The 21,243-nt window shown below is 41.0% G+C and overlaps 1 protein-coding gene across 3 annotated transcripts in view; it reads left to right on the forward strand.

Annotated features, from left to right (window-relative positions):
- Nucleotides 1-21,243, forward strand: part of TTC28 (tetratricopeptide repeat domain 28) — a 543,332-nt gene that overhangs the window by 309,221 nt on the left and 212,868 nt on the right. For all 3 annotated transcript variants that reach the window (XM_066603685.1, XM_066603686.1, XM_066603687.1), the window contains one exon: nt 19,953-20,460. In XM_066603685.1, the coding sequence (XP_066459782.1) occupies nt 19,953-20,460 (508 nt within the window). The remainder of the gene's footprint in view (nt 1-19,952; nt 20,461-21,243) is intronic.

Genomic DNA, 21,243 nt, shown 5'->3' on the forward strand with positions numbered 1-21,243 from the left:
TATTAGCCATCCTGTCCTCCATTTACACCACCAGTGCATGCATTTTGTTCTCCTGATAACTGAACTTTTTGAATAAAATTAGAATCATATGTGTCTGTTAAACAGTTTTAAAGTATTATTCACAGAATAGGGGATCATTTTCTGAGTGGGGAAAGTTTGACCACTGGGACCGCATGATCAGAAGAATGGTGGTGCTAAAGGTCCCTGAATGAGTTGAGCAGTGGTCGAGCATGGGCACCATGGATAGGCACTAACTTTAAATGTTGGCACAACCCTTTTAAAAGAAAAGCAGCTAGATTGATTTATTGCCTATAGTAACTTCTGGTAAAATGGTGCTAGCATATAACAGTCAAACATAAACGCAGGATAGTGCAAACCTTTGTTTTCCTCCTAGTCATGTATGGATGTGAAAGCTGGACTGTGAAAAAAGCTGATAGATTGACGTGTTTGAGCTGTGGTGCTGGTGAGAGCTGCTGCGTATGCCCTTGACGGTGAAAGTAACAAACAGACGAGTCCTGAATCGTAGAAGACCAGATATATCACTGGAGGGCAAGATGGCCCGGCTCAGACATATGTTGGCCATGAAATGTGAGCAGAGTCGCTAGAAAAATCTATAATCCTTGGACAGATCAGTGGCAAAAGTAGACCCGGCCGCCAAAGACCACAATGGCTGATACTGTCAGAGTGGATACTGGCATGGATATCACACAACTGAAAGAAGCTGTGCAAAACCGAAAAACATGGAGGGCACTTGCCTTTAGGGTCACCAAGGGTCTTAAACGACTTAACGGCTAACAACAACAACATTATCCATTTGATAACTATCACCAAGAGATTTTTAGAGATACGTTTTATACATGGAAAATGATATCTCATGTAAAGAGAAATGTCATATTTTCTTCCCACTTCCTCTTCCTCATACAGCTTTCTGAAGCAGGAGGTCACCTTCAGGTTCAGGAATTATTACCTGCCAGTGGCAAGCGTAAAGATGTCTGCCAGCCAAGTAATAAGTAGAATTTTGAATGTCACCACAATTTTTTATTTATTATCTGAACCATACATTTTACATGGCCGTTGTTCTATAAGAATTGTGGGAGAAGAATTCAAGGTTGTTGTTTTGGAAGCTTTTTTTGGAAACTGTGAATTAGTATGTATTTTAAGCATAGTCTCCTAAATTTTTTTACTTTTCTGCTATTTATTGGCCACTTTAATCATTTCATTAGCATTAGCAAATTTGTCCCAACTGGAATAAAAGCATTTACAATGTGACATATGTTTTGTGATGATACATGGACAAATACAAAGCATTTGGAAAGTCTTTAGACCCCTTCAGGTTTTTTTTTACAATTGGTTATGTTGTGGCCTTATGTAAATTAAAAAATTCTAGTTGTCCCCATCATTCTGCACTCAATACCCAATAATGAGAAAATGAAAATAGAATGTTTGAAATTTAGTACATTTTATAAAAATTAAAAACTAACATTTTGCATCGACGAAAGTATTCAGACCCATTAGTATGACACTTGCAATTTAGCTCTGATCAATTCTCTTGATCATTTTTGAGATGTTTCTACACCTTGTTTGGGGTCCACCTGTGGTAAATTCAGTTAATTACACATAATTTTATAAGACATATCCCTGTTTTTAAATGATCTCACAGCTCAAAATGCATATTAGAGCCAAAACCAAACCATGAGGAGGAAAGAACTGCCTGTAGAGCTCAGAGACAGGTATGTATGAATGCACAGATCTAGAAAAGGCTACAAACAATATTCTGCTACACTGAAAGTCCCCAAGAGCACAATGCCCTCCATAATTCCTAATGGAAGAAGTTTGGAACAAAAAGGACTCTTCCTAAAGCTGGACGACTCAAAAAACTAAGTAATTAGGGATGAAGGGCCTCAGTAAAAGAGGTGACCATGAACCCAATGGTCACTCTAGCTGAGATCCAGAGATCTGTGTTCAGATGAAAGAAACTTCCAGAAGGTCAACCACCAATGTCGCACTCCACTAATCTGGGCTTTAGGGCAGAGTGACCAGAAAGAGGCTTCTCCTCAGTAAAAAAAAACACATGGAAAAAAAATCACCTAAAGAACTCTCAGACTCTGATGAAACCAAGATTGAACTTTTTGGCTTCCATTCTAAGCATTATTTCTGCAGGAAACCAGGCACTGCTCATCACCTGCCTAATACCATCCCTTCTGTGAAGCATGGTGATGGCAGCTTCCTGCTGTGGAGGTGTTTTTCAGCTGTAGAAACAGGGAGACTGGTGAGGGTGATATGCTTCCATCCAGTGTATCATCTCAGTGCCGTTTTCAGCATGTGTGACAGAATCCTGCAAGAGAGAGTTGGGTCGCAGAGGTAATCGTAGTGTGAAGGGAGCCTAACAGAACAAATCCAGGCAGCAGAATCTGAATGGTCAGAATTAATTTAGGGGTCTGGTCCAGGGTTTGAATTTGTTTGTGTTGTTATTGAATCTTGGCATGGCTACAAAATTGAGGAGCCAAAGAAGTCTCAACAGGGATCTGTGAAGCGAACAGGAGAAGTTGTAGTAATGATCCGGGTTTGATGTGAAGGCAAGGAAGAGAATGACTCCAATCAAAGAAGACATCACCTGGAGTCATTGGATTTATAGAGAATCTGTCATCTCTCCTGACTCGTCTGTTATAGTAAATCCTTGTATTACCCATTCTGGAGCATTTGGAGCATCTTTACTTAGAACTTTGCGTTGTGACGGCTGTATGGCTGAGGCTTCTGTAATGAATTTTAATAATGGAGCTGTAGCTGCAGTACACAGCTGTATGTTTAGTTGCACACAATTATTGTGAACTGTGACTGTCATGTAGTAGTTAAAATCGATCAGCCTCTTTGTAGCCTAGGCTTAATTGACTACTTGGTGTTACTGTTCTCCTTGCCATTAGAATGTATCCTTGCATAGTCTAAGGCATGGTCTGATGATGCAGTAACAGCATGCAGGCAAAATGCTACCAACAGAACCCCGGCAGCCAATGGCTATATGATCGTGCCAACATTATTGTCAAGATCGTGTGGTCATTGGCTGCCATGGCCGCATTGGACCATACCCTGATACCGTAAGCGATGATACCATAAGCATTTGACAAGGAGAATGGGAACTCCTAGTTGTCCACCTGTTCATAAATTTCTAGTAGGGGTAACAGGAATTTAAAATAGATAATTCTAAGGAAAGATGCTCCAGAATTGTTGTTTCGTGGGGAATACAGAGCTGAACTCCGAATCACCAAGGTGGACTGCGCCGGCCTCTTCCCGCCTGCAGCATGCAGAGTGACAGCTCTCTCCCTATACAAAAAAAGGCGAAAAAGCTGTCGGTAGGCTTGATGCGAGCGGGGAGTAGCCGGAGCAGCCTGTCTCTGTGACAAACTTCCTGAATCCCTTTAATGTAGCCCTGTATAGCGGTATCATGATATGCAAACAATACAGAATAATCCAGCAAAGATGTCTTCTTGTTTTGTCACTGAAACAGTTAATTACAATGATTTCATAAATTAGTTGATGGAGGAGGTATTTAGATTATTTTACTGCTTCATTGTAATAATTGCAATTAATTTAGGCTAGCATGTTCTATTTAAAGCTACATGCATACATTTCTTCACTTCACACATTCCAGGTTTAATTGCTGTCTCCATTGACACAGAGGTTAACCAAATTGTTCTCATAAATTATTCATGGGTTGCACTGATTATTATGGCATAATTTTTTCCACTAAAATACAGACCAACTGGAGCTGAAATATATGCTCTTAGCAGTTTCTGACAGACTCATTTGGAAATTTTCCTGCATGTTTTCCAGATTTTTTGCTCTAATAATCACAATCTTATGGTGAATCACATATTTATGGATGATCCATACATCGGATGATGTATTGCTGTAGAAAGCTATTTAAGATATCAATTTGAAGAGTCATTTGAGAGTAACATGTAGATATCCAACTGACGTTTACACCGTGATCTCATCCTATAAGCTACCGTACATTTAATGCAAATGTGCTGTAGAAATTGAATTGGAAATTATGTTTATGACCGCAACAGGAAAAATAAAAGAGAGAGAAGAAAGGGAAAAGTTACTTTAGAACTTTTTCTAGAACGTGATATTTTAAAAGTGTATAAGTAGATTCACAATATAGTAATGTGATAAAAACACTTCCATGGGAAATATACACAGTACTGCAAATAATAAGAGATTATGATGTTGTAGAGACTACCCTAATCAGACCGAATTTGGGACAGATCTTTGGTTTTAGACCATTGAGATTGAAATACTACAGAACAGCACACATGCAGAAGTCTACAAGTATATCAAGCAAGCACACACATAAGAAGCATATTTTATACTATTTCATGAGAATTTTCCATTGACACGTATGTGAATTGTATTGTTAGAATTGGCACATTGATGGTGGAACTTGATGATTGTTCATAGATGGCTGACACTGCATGGCTACCCTTCATCTCTCAAGCTTCATGGAAGCTGTTCCTTAGAAATTTCTCTTGGCATGAGGCCCTCCATCTGTGTTGACATCTCTTACATCTCTCTTGCATGTGAAAAGCCAGTCTATAGCATAGGAGAGAGCAACAGTGTTATGGAGATACTTGGGAGATAGGTATTGTAGGTATTTTAGGAGACTGGGGTTGACCCATCGTGATACATTTGGGCTGACAACGAAGTGAGGACATTGCAGATGGAATGGGTGGAGATACATTGTAGTTGACTTTTGGTGGTCTTTGTGATTTGTTGACATTGTATAGTACATTGTGGCTGGCGCTGCATGGGGTCCACATTATTGCTGCCAGTGTTATATAATCTATAATTCATAGAATCATATAATGGTAGAGTTGGAATGAACCTCCAGGGTCATCGGGTGCAACCCTCTCTCTTTCTCTTCAAAAAGAGGCGCTGTAGCAGTTGAAGTATAGATTATAAGGAATAATGTATCCCCACTTGGATGGATTAAGAGTATTAGAATATTAAATCTATAATAAAAGCATTCAGCTTGCGGCATCTTCTACAATACTGCTGAAAAAATAGTGCCTTTTTATGTGCAGATCAAATGGAAAATTCCATAGTTAAAGGGATTGTCTAGTTGTAAACTGTTGTTGGTCTGTCCTGAGGATAGGTCATCAATAGTAGATCAGTAGAGTCTTTTGTCAGGGACAACCCCTTTATTTAGTACTTTATGCAAATTTGTCACTCCAGGTCCCACATAACTTTCTTTGATTTCTTTCTAATCACATTTTTGTTCTAGATTAAATGTTTCTATGCAAATGAAAAGGTTGTGAGTTTTGTACAAGTCATTTTGTGTTAATAGCCTCCCACAGGGTGATGATATAATAGGAAGTCCCAGTTCCACTAAAGGGCCTCGGCAGAGTAAATGAAATATTATACATCATCAAAATCAAAAAGCTGTTATTGGTTATCTGGAACAAGAAACAAACATTATAGCCAGTCTTTGCTCTGGTTAATACATGAGGGAACGAAATAAGATCATTTAAAATGGGTTTTCTAAACCAAACAACTCCTTTAAAGTGTAAATGGGCAGGAAAACGTTTAACATGTCATAGGGACATGTTAAACGTTTTGATCGCTGGGGTATGGTTGCTGAGACCCCCACCAATTTATAGAACAAGCCAGCTGAAGTGCTTTTATAAGCACTGTCACTGTTTGCTAGCTCAAGACGGGCTCAATAGAAAGTCTATGGGTCCGTCTTCAGCTAGCGAACAGTGCCGGTGTTCGGGTGAGCACTTCTGCAGCTTCATTCTAGTGATTGGAGGAGGTCTCAGCAGCTGGACTCCTAGTGAGCAAAACTTTTCACATGTCTAGATGACGTCAAAGATTTTTAGAAACCATAGGAATGTGCACGTACATACTGAAGGTGACTGTGCTTCATCTGCCAATGTCAATGGCACTCTTCTTTTGTTTCCATCTCCTCAGCAGTACCCATTGTCAACTAAAATCTAGCTTCTTCTACATACAATATGTTTGAAACGTTACATTTACTCTTATTCTGTAGAACATACATTGCTAATTGAAATAGCTGCTTTTCTTATGAATATATGGGAATATTTTTATATGTGTTATGTAACACCAAATTAATATTTTATATGAAATTGTAAAAGTTTTGACAGCAAGGCTATTGTGAACTGCACTGTAGTAACACTTAATGCTTGCCAGTATGCTAAAGGAATATAAATGGAATGTACATTAATGCATTTGAATGACACAATCACTAGGTATAAATAATTTCATGCTATACACTTTTCATTTTGTGCTTGAAGACACAGAAATCCTTTAATGCGCGCAATTTCTCTTCGAAATCCATAACCTTTTTGCTTCTCAAAAAAGTTAAATTCACTAAACCTCTGTAGACTTTGCAGAAAACTGAGTCTTGTCAACAAGTATACTTGGTTTTAGGTTACTGAGGTGTTCTAGCAGCAGTACTTCTAATCATTTCAACAAGAAATTATTTTACAAGACTTGACTTCATTCTGTAGCGTTATAGTCATTTTGTGAAATTGAATGAAACAACAATAAAATACAAGGTCTGGTTTCAATTGGATGCATGTGGAACCTGATCTTGTAGAAAGCAACAAAATTGATGTCCCGTTTGGTCACATGTAGATCCCAAAGGATCATTTGTAGACTTTTTAGAGCCTGTTAATGGGATCAACAGAATGTACAAATAGATGCAAGTCAAAGGTGGTCATAATATGATTAATATAGCAAGGATATCTACCAGCAACACAACTGGTTGCTTTCTTTTGCATACTTATCAAGGCAGATTCCTTTTCATGAGGGCATCAGTATCTGTAATGCCACATATGTTTATAAGCCTACATAGTATTGTTTATGCACAAATAACCTCCATTCTACCACGTCAATAAAAGTGATTTTAAAAAAAATGGAGCATGAAAAAATCTGGACCATGCTCCATTTTCATGCGGGTCTCCCGCGGGGACGGCTCCCGCGGGCTTCTATTGAAGCCTATGGAAGCCGTCCGGATCCGCGGGACACAAAAATCACATTTTACTTACCCGCTCCGGTTCTTCTCTTCGGCGCCGCGCCATCCTCTCTCAGCCGCGGCCGGATCATTTTGCTTCGGCCCGGCGCATGCGCGGGGCACGTCACCGACGTCATCGTGCACATCCGCCGAGCCGAAGAATGAAGATCCGGCCGCGACGAGAGAAGATGACGCCGCCGCGAAGAGAAGAAACGGAGCGGATGGGAGGTGAGTTTATTGTCATTTATTCTTATTTTCAGCGCTCACGTCCGCGGGGCAGGAGGGACCCGCTGCAGATTCTACATGTAGAATCCGTAGCGGGCCCGATTTTCCCCGTGGACATGAGGCCTTAGGGCTCATGTCCACGGGGAAAAGAAGAATTAAAATCCGCAGCGGATTTTAACTCTTCTCCCGCGCGCGGATCCGCACCCCATAGGGATGCATTGACCACCCGCGGGTAGATAAATACCCGCGGATCGTCAATAAAAGTGATTAAAAAAAAAATGGAGCATGAAAAAATCTGGACCATGCTCCATTTTCATGCGGGTCTCCCGCGGGGACGGCTCCCGCGGTCTTCTATTGAAGCCTATGGAAGCCGTCCGGATCCGCGGGACACAAAAATCACATTTTACTTACCCGCTCCGGTTCTTCTCTTCGGCACCGCGCCATCCTCTCTCAGCCGCGGACGGATCATTTTGCTTCGGCCCGGCGCATGCGCGGGGCACGTCACCGACGTCATCGTGCACATCCGCCGAGCCGAAGAATGAAGATCTGGCCGCGACGAGAGAAGATGACGCCGCCGCGAAGAGAAGAAACAGAGCGGATGGGAGGTGAGTTTATTGTCATTTATTTGTATTTTCAGCGCTCATGTCCGCGGGGCAGGAGGGACCCGCTGCAGATTCTACATGTAGAATCCGTAGCGGGCCCGATTTTCCCCGTGGACATGAGGCCTTAGGGTACATTCACACATAACAGAAATGGTGCAGATTATCTGCTGAGGAAAATCTGCATCAAAATCCACACCATAAGAGTGGATTTTGCCTTGTTTTTTGATATGGATATGCAGGAGATTTGAAGTGTGCTGTGGGTCCACATCAAAATTCACACCAATGGCGTGGACCTTGATGTGGTTCTTTTTATTTTACCAGGCTCAGAATGGTTCTACAAAAAGCAGAAAACTTAGTCCAGAAATTGGACAGGATTTAGAGGACTTCCAACCTCCTTTGAGATTCAATTAAAATAAGAGCAATTGAAACAGTATCAATCAAAACAATAACAATAACAGTCAGGTGGGGAGGGTAGGTGGGCAGGAAAGAGGGCAATAAAAAAAGGGGGAGCAAGGGGGGCGGGGAATATGAGGGGAAAAGGTAAGGGACCCTATTTCTGAGAGGAAACAGATCACAATTTTGCCATACCGGTAGCTTGATCTATCAGAGAGAGTCTGCGCATCACCAACTCATCATCGTCAAGGGCTCTATATCTGTGAAAATTTGTCATGGGCGCCTCTGGACCAACTAGATAGTTCTTCGAGATTAAAGATAAGGTCAACCTTCTCCCTCCATTGTGTCAGTGATGGGGGTAGAATGGGGAGTTGAAACCAATGAAGAGGTATCAATGCTATAGCCGCATCCAACAGGAAGGCAATTAGTTTGTGCTTCACTGGATGAAGTGGAAGGTTCCAGTAGGAAAATCATCTCTGGTGTAGCCGTTAGGTTACGGGAAATTTTCCTCAACTCTCCCTCCACCCTCCTCCAGAAGGATGTCAAAATTGGGCATTTCCAGCAAATATGTAGGTGTGAGCCCTCCTCTATATCACACCACCAACATCTGCCATGAGAGGCCAATTTGTATGCGTAGAGCCACTGCAAGGTTTTGTACCACCTCACTAACGATTTATAGTGGCTCTCCTGAGATAGTACACATGGGTAGAAACCAAAGGCCATTTTCAAATTTAGGTTGGTATCCTTTATAGAGAGAGAGATGCCCAATTCCTTCTCCCAGGAGGTGGTAAAGGGAGGCTTAGAGAGCACCAGGGGGAGATGAAATGCCTCTGAATATTCACCATTTTCCTAGATATGGTATTGTTCTCCCTCAAAGCCTTTCTGTGGTCTGTTTGTTTTGTAAGGCTTAAGAAATTCTCCTAACACCTTAGTCACATGAGCCTTCTGCAAAAAAAGAGAAGTTCTGGTCAGGTGCGAAGGTTTGTAATACATTGGAAGGGGTATTATGTGAAAGTGCCTGAAGGTCATCTATAGTTATACCCACAAATTTCTTCCAAATACTGATCGTATCCGAGTCAGAGGGAATGTCTAGAAGCTTACAAACAGCTAGTATCGGGGTGGTCAGTGAAGGCCTAGGAGCCAATACTTCTTTTAGTCCTTCCCAGGTCTCACAGGGGCCCCTGATAAAGGGGTTAAAACTCTTAGATCTGAATTTACTCTTTGAGGGGAACTAAAGATAGTCTATTAGGGTGTCGCTGTATGAGCCCTCAGCTAAAGGATAGAGTAACATATCCCCTATCGGTAAGCTCAGATCCATCCAGTAACCAATTTGAGAAGCTCTGTAATAATCATAAATATTGGGAAGGTCGATGCCCCCCTCTGATTCCCTCTTAATTATTAGACTATAAGTCAATCCTTGTCTCCCCTGTCTCCAAACAAACCCAGTAAAGGCCGCACAAAACGATTTTAAAAAGCTTGCAGGAAGATGTATGGGGAGCATTCGAATTTTATAGAGAATTGACGGAAGTATGTAAGATTTCAATATGTTTTCCCTACCAAACCACGATATGAAGGGTAAGTCATAACGCCGCAGAAGGTTCCTAACTTGAGCTAAGAGGGGCTGAAAATTAGCTGTGAATAAGTCACCTGCATTCTTAGTTAGTTTGACTTCCAGGTAGTCCAATGACATCTCCGACCAAGAGAAAGGGGAGCTAGCCTTCATGGCTTTGCACCGGACTGCAGGGATGGAGTTATTTAGTACCGTGGATTTAGAAAAGTTAACCTTGAAGTTAGAAATATACCCAAACTCCTCCAGGAACTGCACGAGCCTTGTGAGTCCCTTTTTGGGGTTTGTTATCAGGAACACAATGTCGTCCGCAAAGGCAGCAGAGGACAATAGGTGCTCCCCACAATTCAGTCCTTTAATATCAGAGTCGTGCCTTACCCTCTGGAGGAGGGGTTCCTACGTCAGAATAAAGAGGGTAGGGGAGAGGGGCAGCCCTAATGAGTAGCATTTCTGATGTTGAATGGAGGGGATAGAATATCATTGATTTTGAGTCGAGAGTGGGGTTTGGCATAAAGGGAAAATATGGCAGAGACAAAAGCTGCAGGAATATTACAGTGAAACAGAACTTTTTCCATATAACGCCAATCAACCCTGTCAAAAGCCTTTTCGGCATCTGTTCCTACCAAGGCTAGGGGTATATTATGTGTCTGAGCATATCGGGCAACATGAAGCAGTCTAAGACAGTTAACTCTACCCTCTCTTCCCTTCACAAAGACCGCCTGTTCCTCACTTATCAGGGTAGGTATATAGTCTGCCAATCTTTTGGCCAGGAGCTTGGTCCACAGCTTAATGTCAAAGTTAATCAAGGAAATAGGTCTATAGCTGCTACACATCTCTGGGTCCTTATTATCTTTCTGAATCAATGTAATATGTGCTTCTTGGGACTGTTTTGGCAATGCTTTGCCTTGTAGTAAAGCATTAAAAAGCTCAGTTAAGCGTGGTACAAGGATTGGTTTAAACGATGTATAATATATTAAAGTTAGGCCATCTGGGCTTGGGCTTTTGCTGGGAGGACATGAATCTAGTAAACTCTCGACCTCAGATTCTAAGACTGGTGTCATTAAAGCTGCGGCTTCACATTCACTTAGCTAGGGAAGGTGTATGCCTGACAGAAAGAAATCTATCAGCCCCATCGTTCTTGACTATTCTTGGGGGTCAGCATGCTATCTTAAATTATACAGATGCGAATAAAACTTTTGAAACTCACTAGCTATTTCCATGGAGGATGTGACTGAGTTGCCTGACAAGGTTTCAACAGATTTAATAATATTTTTGGCTCTTGCTTTCTTGATCAGCGAGGACATAAATTTTCTCCCCCTGTTGCCCTGCGCATAAACTACTTGTTTAAGATAAAGGTGTTTTTTATTAAATTTTGACTCAAGGCAATACTTTAGGTCTTGTCTTGCTGCAGTTAGTTTCTCAAGGTTATCTTTCATTTGGGAATGTTTTCTCGCCTGTTTTAATTGAGTGATTTGGGACAGTCTGTTGTCAATATCTTTTTGCTGCAGTTTTAGGTTCTGGAACTTAATGCAATCAGCAAGCCCCTTACAAATACCTTGTGGGATTCCCATATCATAGGAATCCCGGGATCCCCTTTTGTGTTTAAATGGAAAAACTCATCTATAAGTTTAGAAAGGCAAGTTTTCTCTTCATCTTAGTCTAGAAGGGCAGCGTTAAGCCGCCATCTCCATTCCCGAGGGGGTACTTTGAGCGGGTGTAGTTCCACATGTAGTGGGGCATGGTCAGAGATCGTCATTGAATCTATACAAGCTTTATCTAGATACGTCAGAAGGCCATAGAAGGCAAATATATAATCCAATCTCTGGAAGGAGGAGTAGACCTAGGAGAAATAGGTACAGTCCTTTTAAGAGGGATGTAAGAAGTGCCAAGCATCGACCAACCCCAGCTAGGTCTGCCATCACTGGATGCATGGCCCGTGATATCAGGTCATTCATAAACCCCCTGGAAATGTGCTCATCATTTTCTCCATCCGAAGAGGCCTCTTCCTCCTCCTTCTTACTGTGGGTTACGATCGTCTCCTTGGCTCGGCGCCATCTTGGAAGCCACATGCGGTGATCTGGCGCCTCGTTCTTTGAGGTATTTCTGCATGTCGGCTTGTCCACTGCATGGTCAGGGGTACTCTGCAGCTCTCCACCTCTCTCTTTACTAATTTTCCCCATCTTTCTCTTCTTCTAGCAGCTGTATAGAGTGTGCTGCTGTGACAGAGCTCTCTGCTCAGGCGTCCATCATGCTCAGTGGTCAGGCTCTGCCCCCTTTGATGTGGTTTTTGATTCAGTTCCTGATGCAGATTTTGGTGTGGAATTTCCACTGTGGATAATCCTCACCATTTCTGCTACATGTGAACATGCTGTGAGTGGGTATGTAAGGTTTTCTTCTTTCCAAAAAACGTTAGGTGTTCCTAATTTGATTGACTTTAACAATGATGGCATCCCTAAAGCAAAGTTCCTCAATAAGATCAACTTTGTGATTGTAAAAGGTGAAGAGCAGAAAAAAGCTTTTTTGTGATCTCATGCACTCCCAGGTGTTGAACCCCAACAGATCACACATAGGATACGCAATATGCCTTCCATTTAATACTTCTAGAACCCCCTATATTTCCCTAACCTTTGGAGGCAAGCTGCAGATTTTAAAGGAATGTGTCTTAAAAAATGACCCATTGAATAATTCACATTTTTGTGTTAAACATATTTTTTAAGAATTTGTGGTCATTTTCTTTTTAACTTTTGGTCACAATCCGTATTTAAAGAAAAAAAATCCTAAAATCTTGCATTTTTCACACTGAGTACAGAGCCTCATATTAGTCTGTTACTTCCTGATCTGTAGAGAAAGCTTTGCAGCAGTCATCTCACTAATTTCACATGTAGTCTTTACACTGTAAGAACACAGGGACCCCTCTGCCTTTCGGATAATCTCCCTCCTCATCCAGGGGGTCAAGTGGGACCAATGACAGCCAAGAGCCTGCCTGGAGAAGCCCAGCGGGGTCCTGGCCTTAACGTCCCTTCTAGCTGCACTAAGCCAAGGTTTCCAGGCTGCTGTGCATACGGGTGCCAGCCTGGGGGAGTTGAGGTACCCCATGGGGCTTGGTTTTAAATACCTAATCATTGTTATAAAGACCTGTATAAAGGGTCGGACATTGATTTGAAGGAATGCTGCCATCCAATAGGTGGCACTGGAGAGACATTGTTCCATCTTCCTTATTTGCATATATTTCCCAGAGGAGCATGCATGGCCTTAAAAGTCTCCACACTCACCTTGTAGGTTCTCTCCTAAAGGAGAGACAATATCCCCTCTCGACTGAAAGGTAAACACCTCTATGTGGATAACACAGGATCCACCATTAAAGAGGTATAAACTGTGGCTATCTACTCCCATTCCTACAAAATGTTCTATGCACAGGTCACAGAGCATGTCTAGAACAGTCTCCCATACAAGCTATGGCTCCCCTCCTGTCCATTGTGTGAATAGCCCATGAGGCTGCATAAAGCATATCTCTAAATTCTATTTTGCATTTATGGATTACGCAATTTCGACACGCTAATGAGAGCGAAACTACATAAGGTAATGTAATTGATTGCCTGCAAGTTACCACATATCACACAGGCTTACAGAGCCCGCATAATGCGCAATTCTAATGCAGTCATGTGAGCCCGGCCTAAACATAATGAGAGGTGTTCAGTTGATGTAAATCACAAGTGCCCATGTAGTCTGTAATTCCCAGTATGGAATTTCAGTATAGAACAAGCATGACTAAACCCACAGAAATACTACTTATTTTGGTACTTTTAGGCTGGGTTCACACAGGGCGGATTTGCTGCGGAAATTCCGTCTGGAATTTCGCCAAGGCAGACCCGTCTGCGGCTGCTAATCCCGGGATTAGCCAGCCATGTGGACGAGATTTCTCAGAAATCTCATCCACACGGGACGGCAAATCTGTTGTGGCAAAGCCGTCAGAAGCCGGCGCTGTGGCGCGGATTTGCCGGCCTCAGTATGTTCATTCTTTTTTTTCTTGCCTCCTCTATGGGAGCACCGACCACAACAGAAAAAGGTGCGGCCAAGCCACTTCAAAACCTGTGGCTAAGTGCCGCGGGTTTTGAAGCAGTGTTTCCCTGTGGAAATCTCGCGTTTTTTTGCTGCAGCCAAACTATGAGATTTCCGCCAGGATTCCGGCGTGTGAGAACCCAGCCTAAAGCTTTTGATAATGGCCACCTGTCCCTTTACTGTACCCAACATACACAATGTAGCGTTTGTTCTTTTTTGTAATTATTGTGCATTTTTGTCCATGGCCAGATTATTCTGTATTTTTCCCAGTCTCTCAAAATAATGATACAATAAATGTAAAACAACAATGAATAGCACTGTTACTATTGTCAGGGATATGGGAGAGATGTAATTTACTTTTATTGCACTCTTTTATAGTGCTTTCTTATATGTAGATGGAATTGAATTGAGAGGAAATATTATATAATGTATTACAGTTTATCTATTAATACAAGAAAAAATCCTATTCCCTCTTTAGACATCGTATATAAGTCGTGCTGCCAGTGTTGTGGTTAACCTCCATGTTTTAGATACTCACTTTCATAAGTGTATTTTGGAATGGTGGGCCCTATTGGGTGGGTGTGATGTAAGAGTTATGCTGTGACCAATTAGTTAGGCTGCCTGCACATGAGCAAGTTTGAGTTGCGGAATCCGCGACAGTCACCTGCGCGGATGATCTGCGGCATTCCACACAAATTCAAACCAATAGAGCATACGTATGTTTGCTCAAGTGATTTTTTGCTTGCGAAGAGAAAATCGCAGCATGCTCTATTTTTTCATGGATTCTGCATGGACAGCTTTCATTTGCACCTGTGTTATTGCCAAAAGCAGGAGTTTGAAAAAAAAAATCTGTACTGCGCATGTCCAATGGCGCAGTACAGATAATGAAAATACAAAATACAGGTACACGCGGACGCTGGCCGGGCACAGGGTCAGATTCCACTGTGGAATCTGGCTCTGCCATATGCAGGCAGCCTAACTCTTTTTTCTGCTGTCCCCCTCCCCAAACAGAATGAGTCTCAAATACGTGCGGAGGCAGAGAGTTAGTATTATAATCTTCCTCCGCTCGCCTTCCCTCTCACAGCATGAGTTTTACACAGAAACCAGAGAGAGATACACTGCAGCCTCTCTTTCCTCCCAGCGGGTCCCTGCTGTTCATGAAATGTCTTTACGTGATTGGCCGTTTCACCAGAGCAAATCAGAATGACTTCCTGTACAGGTCCCCAGGCAGCTCATGACAATGGCTGATCAGGACCTAAACATCACACTTTGGTGAAAGAGCCAATCATGTGGACAATCCAATGGGACACTGATATGTCATGGATAAGGTAATTATATATTTAAGGATGAGACCCTTCCTTCTGGAAAAAAGCTGCATGGGTCACTTTAAAGAACTATAGAATTGCTGATAATTTGCTGTTAGGTAATGTATAAAAAACGATAAAGACTAATGTGCAAACTGGTATGCTACAGTGATACAAATGATGGTCCTCATTGCACCGGCCATCATCCCTACAGATACCCAGTTCCTGATGCTGATGAAGAATAAAAGATTCTAACAATAAGCTCTCATTGTAAGTTCCCACCCATTTTATTTCCATGCTGAAAGCTTTTGTAATGCAGCCCCTTTAATGTTCCCAAATACGTTTTGCCTGTGGACAACAGTAATGTAAGACGGTCGTAAGTCAGTGCTTTTTGAATTAGCCCTTTTTACATTCAATTTTCTACGGTAGACTGATTGAAATATCAGCTTAATTTTGATAAACCGCACAATTTATCATTTAAGAGGACCTTCGTAAATACCTCTCGGTCCCTGTAGGTCTAAACGCTAAGAAATGAAATTGAAAATCCAAAAACCTAACCAGATTTTTCCCACTTGTAAGTGGAGAGGTATTTGTGAGGCTCTCAACAAGGTTGGAAATTACTCAGCCATAATTTAATTTAAATAGAAGCCTATCACTTTACCCCAAAATAAGCAAAAATAATATTGATTTTACAGCGCTGTAAGTCATTACAATTTGTCAGCTTTTATGTTGTAATTAAATTGCCGCAGGGAAACCTAGTATAGTTTTTCAATTTTGGAAGCTGGTAAAGGTAGTGTATCTTGCCAACTTCCGTATCTAATTAGCTATAAATTGTTTTTTATAGCTAATCTGTTTCTGTTCCTTCTTAAAAAGAAAGATTGTTTGTTTATTAATCTCTTACTTTCCAAAAACAGCGCTCCAGAATTTATACAGGAAAATTGCGAGCTGTTTTTTATACAGTCCTCCTTAATTTATCGCATCTTCCAGATACTAAGGACTCAGCTATGTGTCTTTCTGGCATATTGTTTATTCCGCATACGGGAAATATATACAAGAGGACAATACTGCCTGCTTTATTGTTCTGTCATCTTGTTTAACTTGCATAAATGGAAATTACATCTAACATACCAGGTGTAGCCAGTATATGGAAAAAAATAGGTAATGTCAAAAGTACTTTAGTGCTAATTGTCTTTAGTTACAGATGTGACCTTACATTTTCCCTTGGCTCAACATATCCTGAGATGTGTGGCCATTCAGCGTTTTGCTAGTATGTCGCAATATGGTTTTGAAATTTGGGGGGGGGGGGGAATTGGAGTCCTTAACTGGCTTCCTTTATTTGCATGCTATATACAGAGAGAGATGTATTCTGTTTACTCTCTGAGCATGGACATTTCCCAAGAGCCTTAGTTTAGGCCTTAGCTGGCTGTTGTACGGCCATGCGCCTAGTATCAGTCTACGATGGAGCAGCAGGACGCGCAATATCCAAAACAAACGAAAAGGCACAGCAGTGCAACGAATAAACTAAACTACGGGAATACCTCTCCCTACAGACCCCTAACCTGGAAAAGGGCCCTGCCTACTCGGCAGGCCGAGCGCTCTGAGAGGTGCTGACCTGCACGCGTGCCTGGGCCACTGACAATTCCCTATCAGGGAGCCCTAATACAAAAGAAAGGAACAGAAAACCAAACAATGCAGAAATAAAGAACTTAGCTTATCCAAAAAGGAGCTTCAACCAGGATGTGTTCCACAGCAGCTGTCCAGCGGCAACTGAAGCATTGACCAGCACTAGGGTCAATACTAGCACTGCTTAAATAGGAGCAGAGCTACTCAGCACCAGGTGATGATTGACATCACTCTTGCAGTCACCATACCTCAGCTCCGGGAGAGGTAAGGACACTGCTAAACCCTGGTCTGGCCTGCAAGCAAGGCGAAAGCCTCAGAACGGCTGCAACAACAATGTTACGTATGGAGCCATATATATGGACTACATGTGGCACACAATGGAGCCTATGAAATCAGAGACATACAAGTGTATATGCTTCCATGCACATCTATGGGTGCCTTTTTATGGATACAATACAATTCGGACAAAATATATGGTATTATGTATGAGGCCTTATTCAGTAGGGTGCAATATACAGTATACATTCACCCAGAATCTAGTTTGCATTAAGACACGCTGTCTGTCTCCTAACATCTTCCATTGCAGAAACAAAGGTTGGAAGGGTTGAATTTAACTTGTCTGATCCTTTGCTTCCTATAGCCATAAGCAATGCCGTAGAGGTCTAACAGATGCTTATCCCCTCCACCCATTATAAAACATGCCCCCTTATCCTGTATGTTTACGGAGAAGATAGCTATTGGCCAAACAATTGTTCATCTGACAACTATCTGAATATATGGCCATTTTTATCCCAAAACTAACATGTATTTAAACCAGCCTCTAGTAGATGAAGCAAGACTATAGGACAGTCGATCGATAAAATAACTGCATTACATTGAAGATGGGTAGCCTTGCTGTATTTGAATAGTAAAATTATTCACATATTTACTGAAGTCAGTCATTTTGAGAAATAGCTCTAGTCACATGTCTGACCCTTTTTTAATCAATCTTTGGACACTGAACACCATTGAGAAAGATTGTACTTGTCAAACGTAGTTCTTGATATTCATTATTGACAATCATTATTTATTAGATATCTTTTATTATTCAGTTTTTTTAATCGAATTGTTTTGCCTTATAGAGGAAAAGTAATATTAGCGTACCCCCAAATATCCGTCTTTTGGAGGGATACTCCCTACTTTTTCACCTAAGTTCCTCTGTCCTTTTCCTATAAGTGACTTTTTTTGACTTGGGAAATAGATTTGTATTAATAAATTTACTATATGCTCCGTAAACGATCTATATGGTTCTTAACTGTATATAAGACCTAAATCTGGATCTTAAAAATGTCTAGATTCTGATGATTTTTGTGCTAATGTTTAAATTAAAACAGTTTCAAGCTTATAGATATGTATGAAAAAAAGGATCTGTCATACAACGAAACCCAAGTGTCTCTCTTTGACCAACCAAAAGGTTGGGAGGTATGCATTAAAGTACACTAGCTTGTCTTTCCTAATGATATTTTTGGAAACCATTGTCTACATCAATTTAGTGATGCCATTTAAAGTAGCTCTATAAAATGATATCAATGCCTTGGAGCCCGTGTCATCATTTAACATAAATGATCATTATGAACCCAATCTTCAAAAGATGTATATTCATAAATATGAAAACAGGCTAAGATTATTTAATGGAGGGCGGTAAATATAGCTGGCTGTTGTGGGAGGCATAAATCACGTAAGGTCCATCAGGAGTATCACAAGGGGCTTTATTTCATATGTTGAATATAATCATTTCTCTTTCGTTTTCTTGAGACATCTTCATTGCTTCTACATAAAATGCATAATTTCAACTACTTCAGTTTAATTTAAGTGTTTAATTTTTATTGTTAACCATGAAAAAGGCAAGATAAGCTCTTCACAGGGCCACGGATTAGGAGTATAATAAAACATAATTCTGAAAGAAATATTATACTTTTATTAATAATAATAATCAAGCCGAGGAGCCATCATCTCCTTCCCCCTGCTAGCTTTCATAGGAGACATCTCCTCGTTCTGAAATTCATCTTTTTTATGGGCATTTCTGCAGTATCTTACAGATTAAATTCCATACTGAACAGGCAAGTCATCCAATGTATTACTTTATATCCTAACATCAGGCAAACTGCAATTATGGGGTGGCAGATATAATAGGTGAAATTTCCGCTGCATTGAGCAATGTGTTGCAGGTTTTAGATTTCATTCTATTTAAAGGCAAATTTTGAAATTTTTTTCTTAAATATAACAGTATCGATTCTATTAATGGTGTAGTTTGCATGAAATAAAAGAATTCACTGCTTTGTCCTCAATTATTTGCTTGTTGGGATACTCTGGCCTGTTTTGGAAGGGTTGGGGCTCTTCATAGCATCAAGTTCTAAAGTTATCATAGATTTTTTTTTTCTTGGAAATACATTGAAAAGTAGAGTCATGCTTCTCCAATAGCCTGGTTTTTAAATCAGAATCCTGTATAATGAAGAAGATGTATCAGTTTATGAGTATTAAAGGAGTTTTCAGAGTCCTAGATATGATAACTTATCCTCTAGATACATTAGATCATCAATATCAGAGTGGTGGTGGCTCGCCTCTTGGGACCCCCACTGATTAGCTGCTTGAAGAGGATGAGCACCATGGCCTCATTTAGACATCATGTTCATCGGTCACATGGCCTGAGAGATTAGTCCCATTCAAGTTAATGGGACAGTGCTGCTATACCAGGCACAGCCACTATAGAGTATACAGCACTGTGCTTGGTATGCTTAAACACTTCAAATAAGTGATTAGTGGAGTCCCAAGCAGTGAACCATCACCAATCTGTTAATGATTACCTATCCTGAGGACTGGTCATCAATATCTGAGTCTCGGAAAACTCCTTTAATAAAAATATATGGAAGCCTTTGTTTTGCTGCCTTTTTTAAACTGGTCAAATGAGATAAGAAAGAAGATTTTGATTAATTTTTTTCCAAAAACAGGACAACTGTTGTCCACAGCCCATGGACAAAAGTGGCAGTTTTTAATGGAAAAAACACGTTTTTTTTTTACTTTTTGACAACCCTTCTAAAAAAGTATATATTATCAGTGTAAAGCAAATAATGTTCCATCTACTAAAATTTGGAATCTTATTTTCACAGGCAGCATCATCTGCTTTAAGCAGTTTGGGCCATGTCTACACTGCAATTGGCGATTACCCCAACGCACTGGCCAGCCACAAGCAGTGCGTTCTCCTGGCTAAACAATCCAAAGATGAACTGTCTGAAGCTCGAGAACTGGGGAACATGGGAGCTGTCTACATTGCAATGGGGGACTTTGAAAATGCAGTTCATTGCCATGAACAACATTTAAAGATTGCTAAGGACCTTGGGAACAAGAGGGAAGAGGCCCGAGCGTATAGTAACCTTGGCAGTGCCTTTCACTACAGAAGAAACTTTGACAAGGCAATGTCCTACCATAACCATGTTCTAGAACTTGCACAGGAATTATCTGAACAGTCCATTGAGATGCGTGCCTATGCTGGCTTGGGGCACGCTGCACGCTGTATGCAAGATTTGGAGAGAGCAAAACAATATCATGAGCAACAACTATCCATTGCTGAAAGTCTAAAAGACCGTGCAGCGGAGGGTAGAGCTTCTTCCAACTTGGGTAAGTGTCATTCCGTTTTTTACATCTACAGTGTTCTTGCAAGACATTTCTAAAATTTCGTAATCGAGGAGAAAAAATGGCTGAATGACAATGAGAATAAACAAACATGCTCTCATTAGATGACTTGTCGATGTTGTATAGATTTAGATTGTAGTAAATAGTCGTCTTTTCATGGAATTCAGAATAAGTATAAAGAAACGTCCAACAAACAAATCTAGCAAGTTCAGTGCTACTTCCCTAACCATTTCCATATGAAAAGATTAGTGCATGAGGACAACATATCCTAGTATACACTCACTGTCCAGTTTGTAATGAGGAGCAGAACATTTTATTCAGAGTAGTGATTATAAAGATATTACTGACATTGGATCACTGGGAAGTGTAAGAAGGTGACATTCAATGTTACGTATAAGACGGCCATACAATAGGTGAACATCAATTGAAATTGTTGATTTTGCCGAAACTGGCCACCATCACATGTACATGGGGGTGCAACAACTCTTCCCCAAGGAATGATGTCAGAGGAAAGAGGGATTGAGCATGTGGGATTTCAGCATGCCTAATCCTTCGTTCTTACAGGAGATAAGTTTCGTCTAAGGAATCTGGTCTCTGCTTATTCTCTTCCCAGCAATGAGAACACATGCTCCAGCAAGCATGTGCGTGGGGCTGGGGAGAAGAATAGCTGTCAGCACAGAGTGGCTTAGGGACAATTCTGCGAATGTCCATGAATGGCCCAGCCAAAGCCCTGACCAATTGAACATCTCTAAAGACCTGAAAATGGCC

The sequence above is a fragment of the Eleutherodactylus coqui genome, chromosome 5 (genome assembly GCF_035609145.1).
Source record: "Eleutherodactylus coqui strain aEleCoq1 chromosome 5, aEleCoq1.hap1, whole genome shotgun sequence".
In the NCBI taxonomy this organism is placed as follows: domain Eukaryota; kingdom Metazoa; phylum Chordata; class Amphibia; order Anura; family Eleutherodactylidae; genus Eleutherodactylus; species Eleutherodactylus coqui.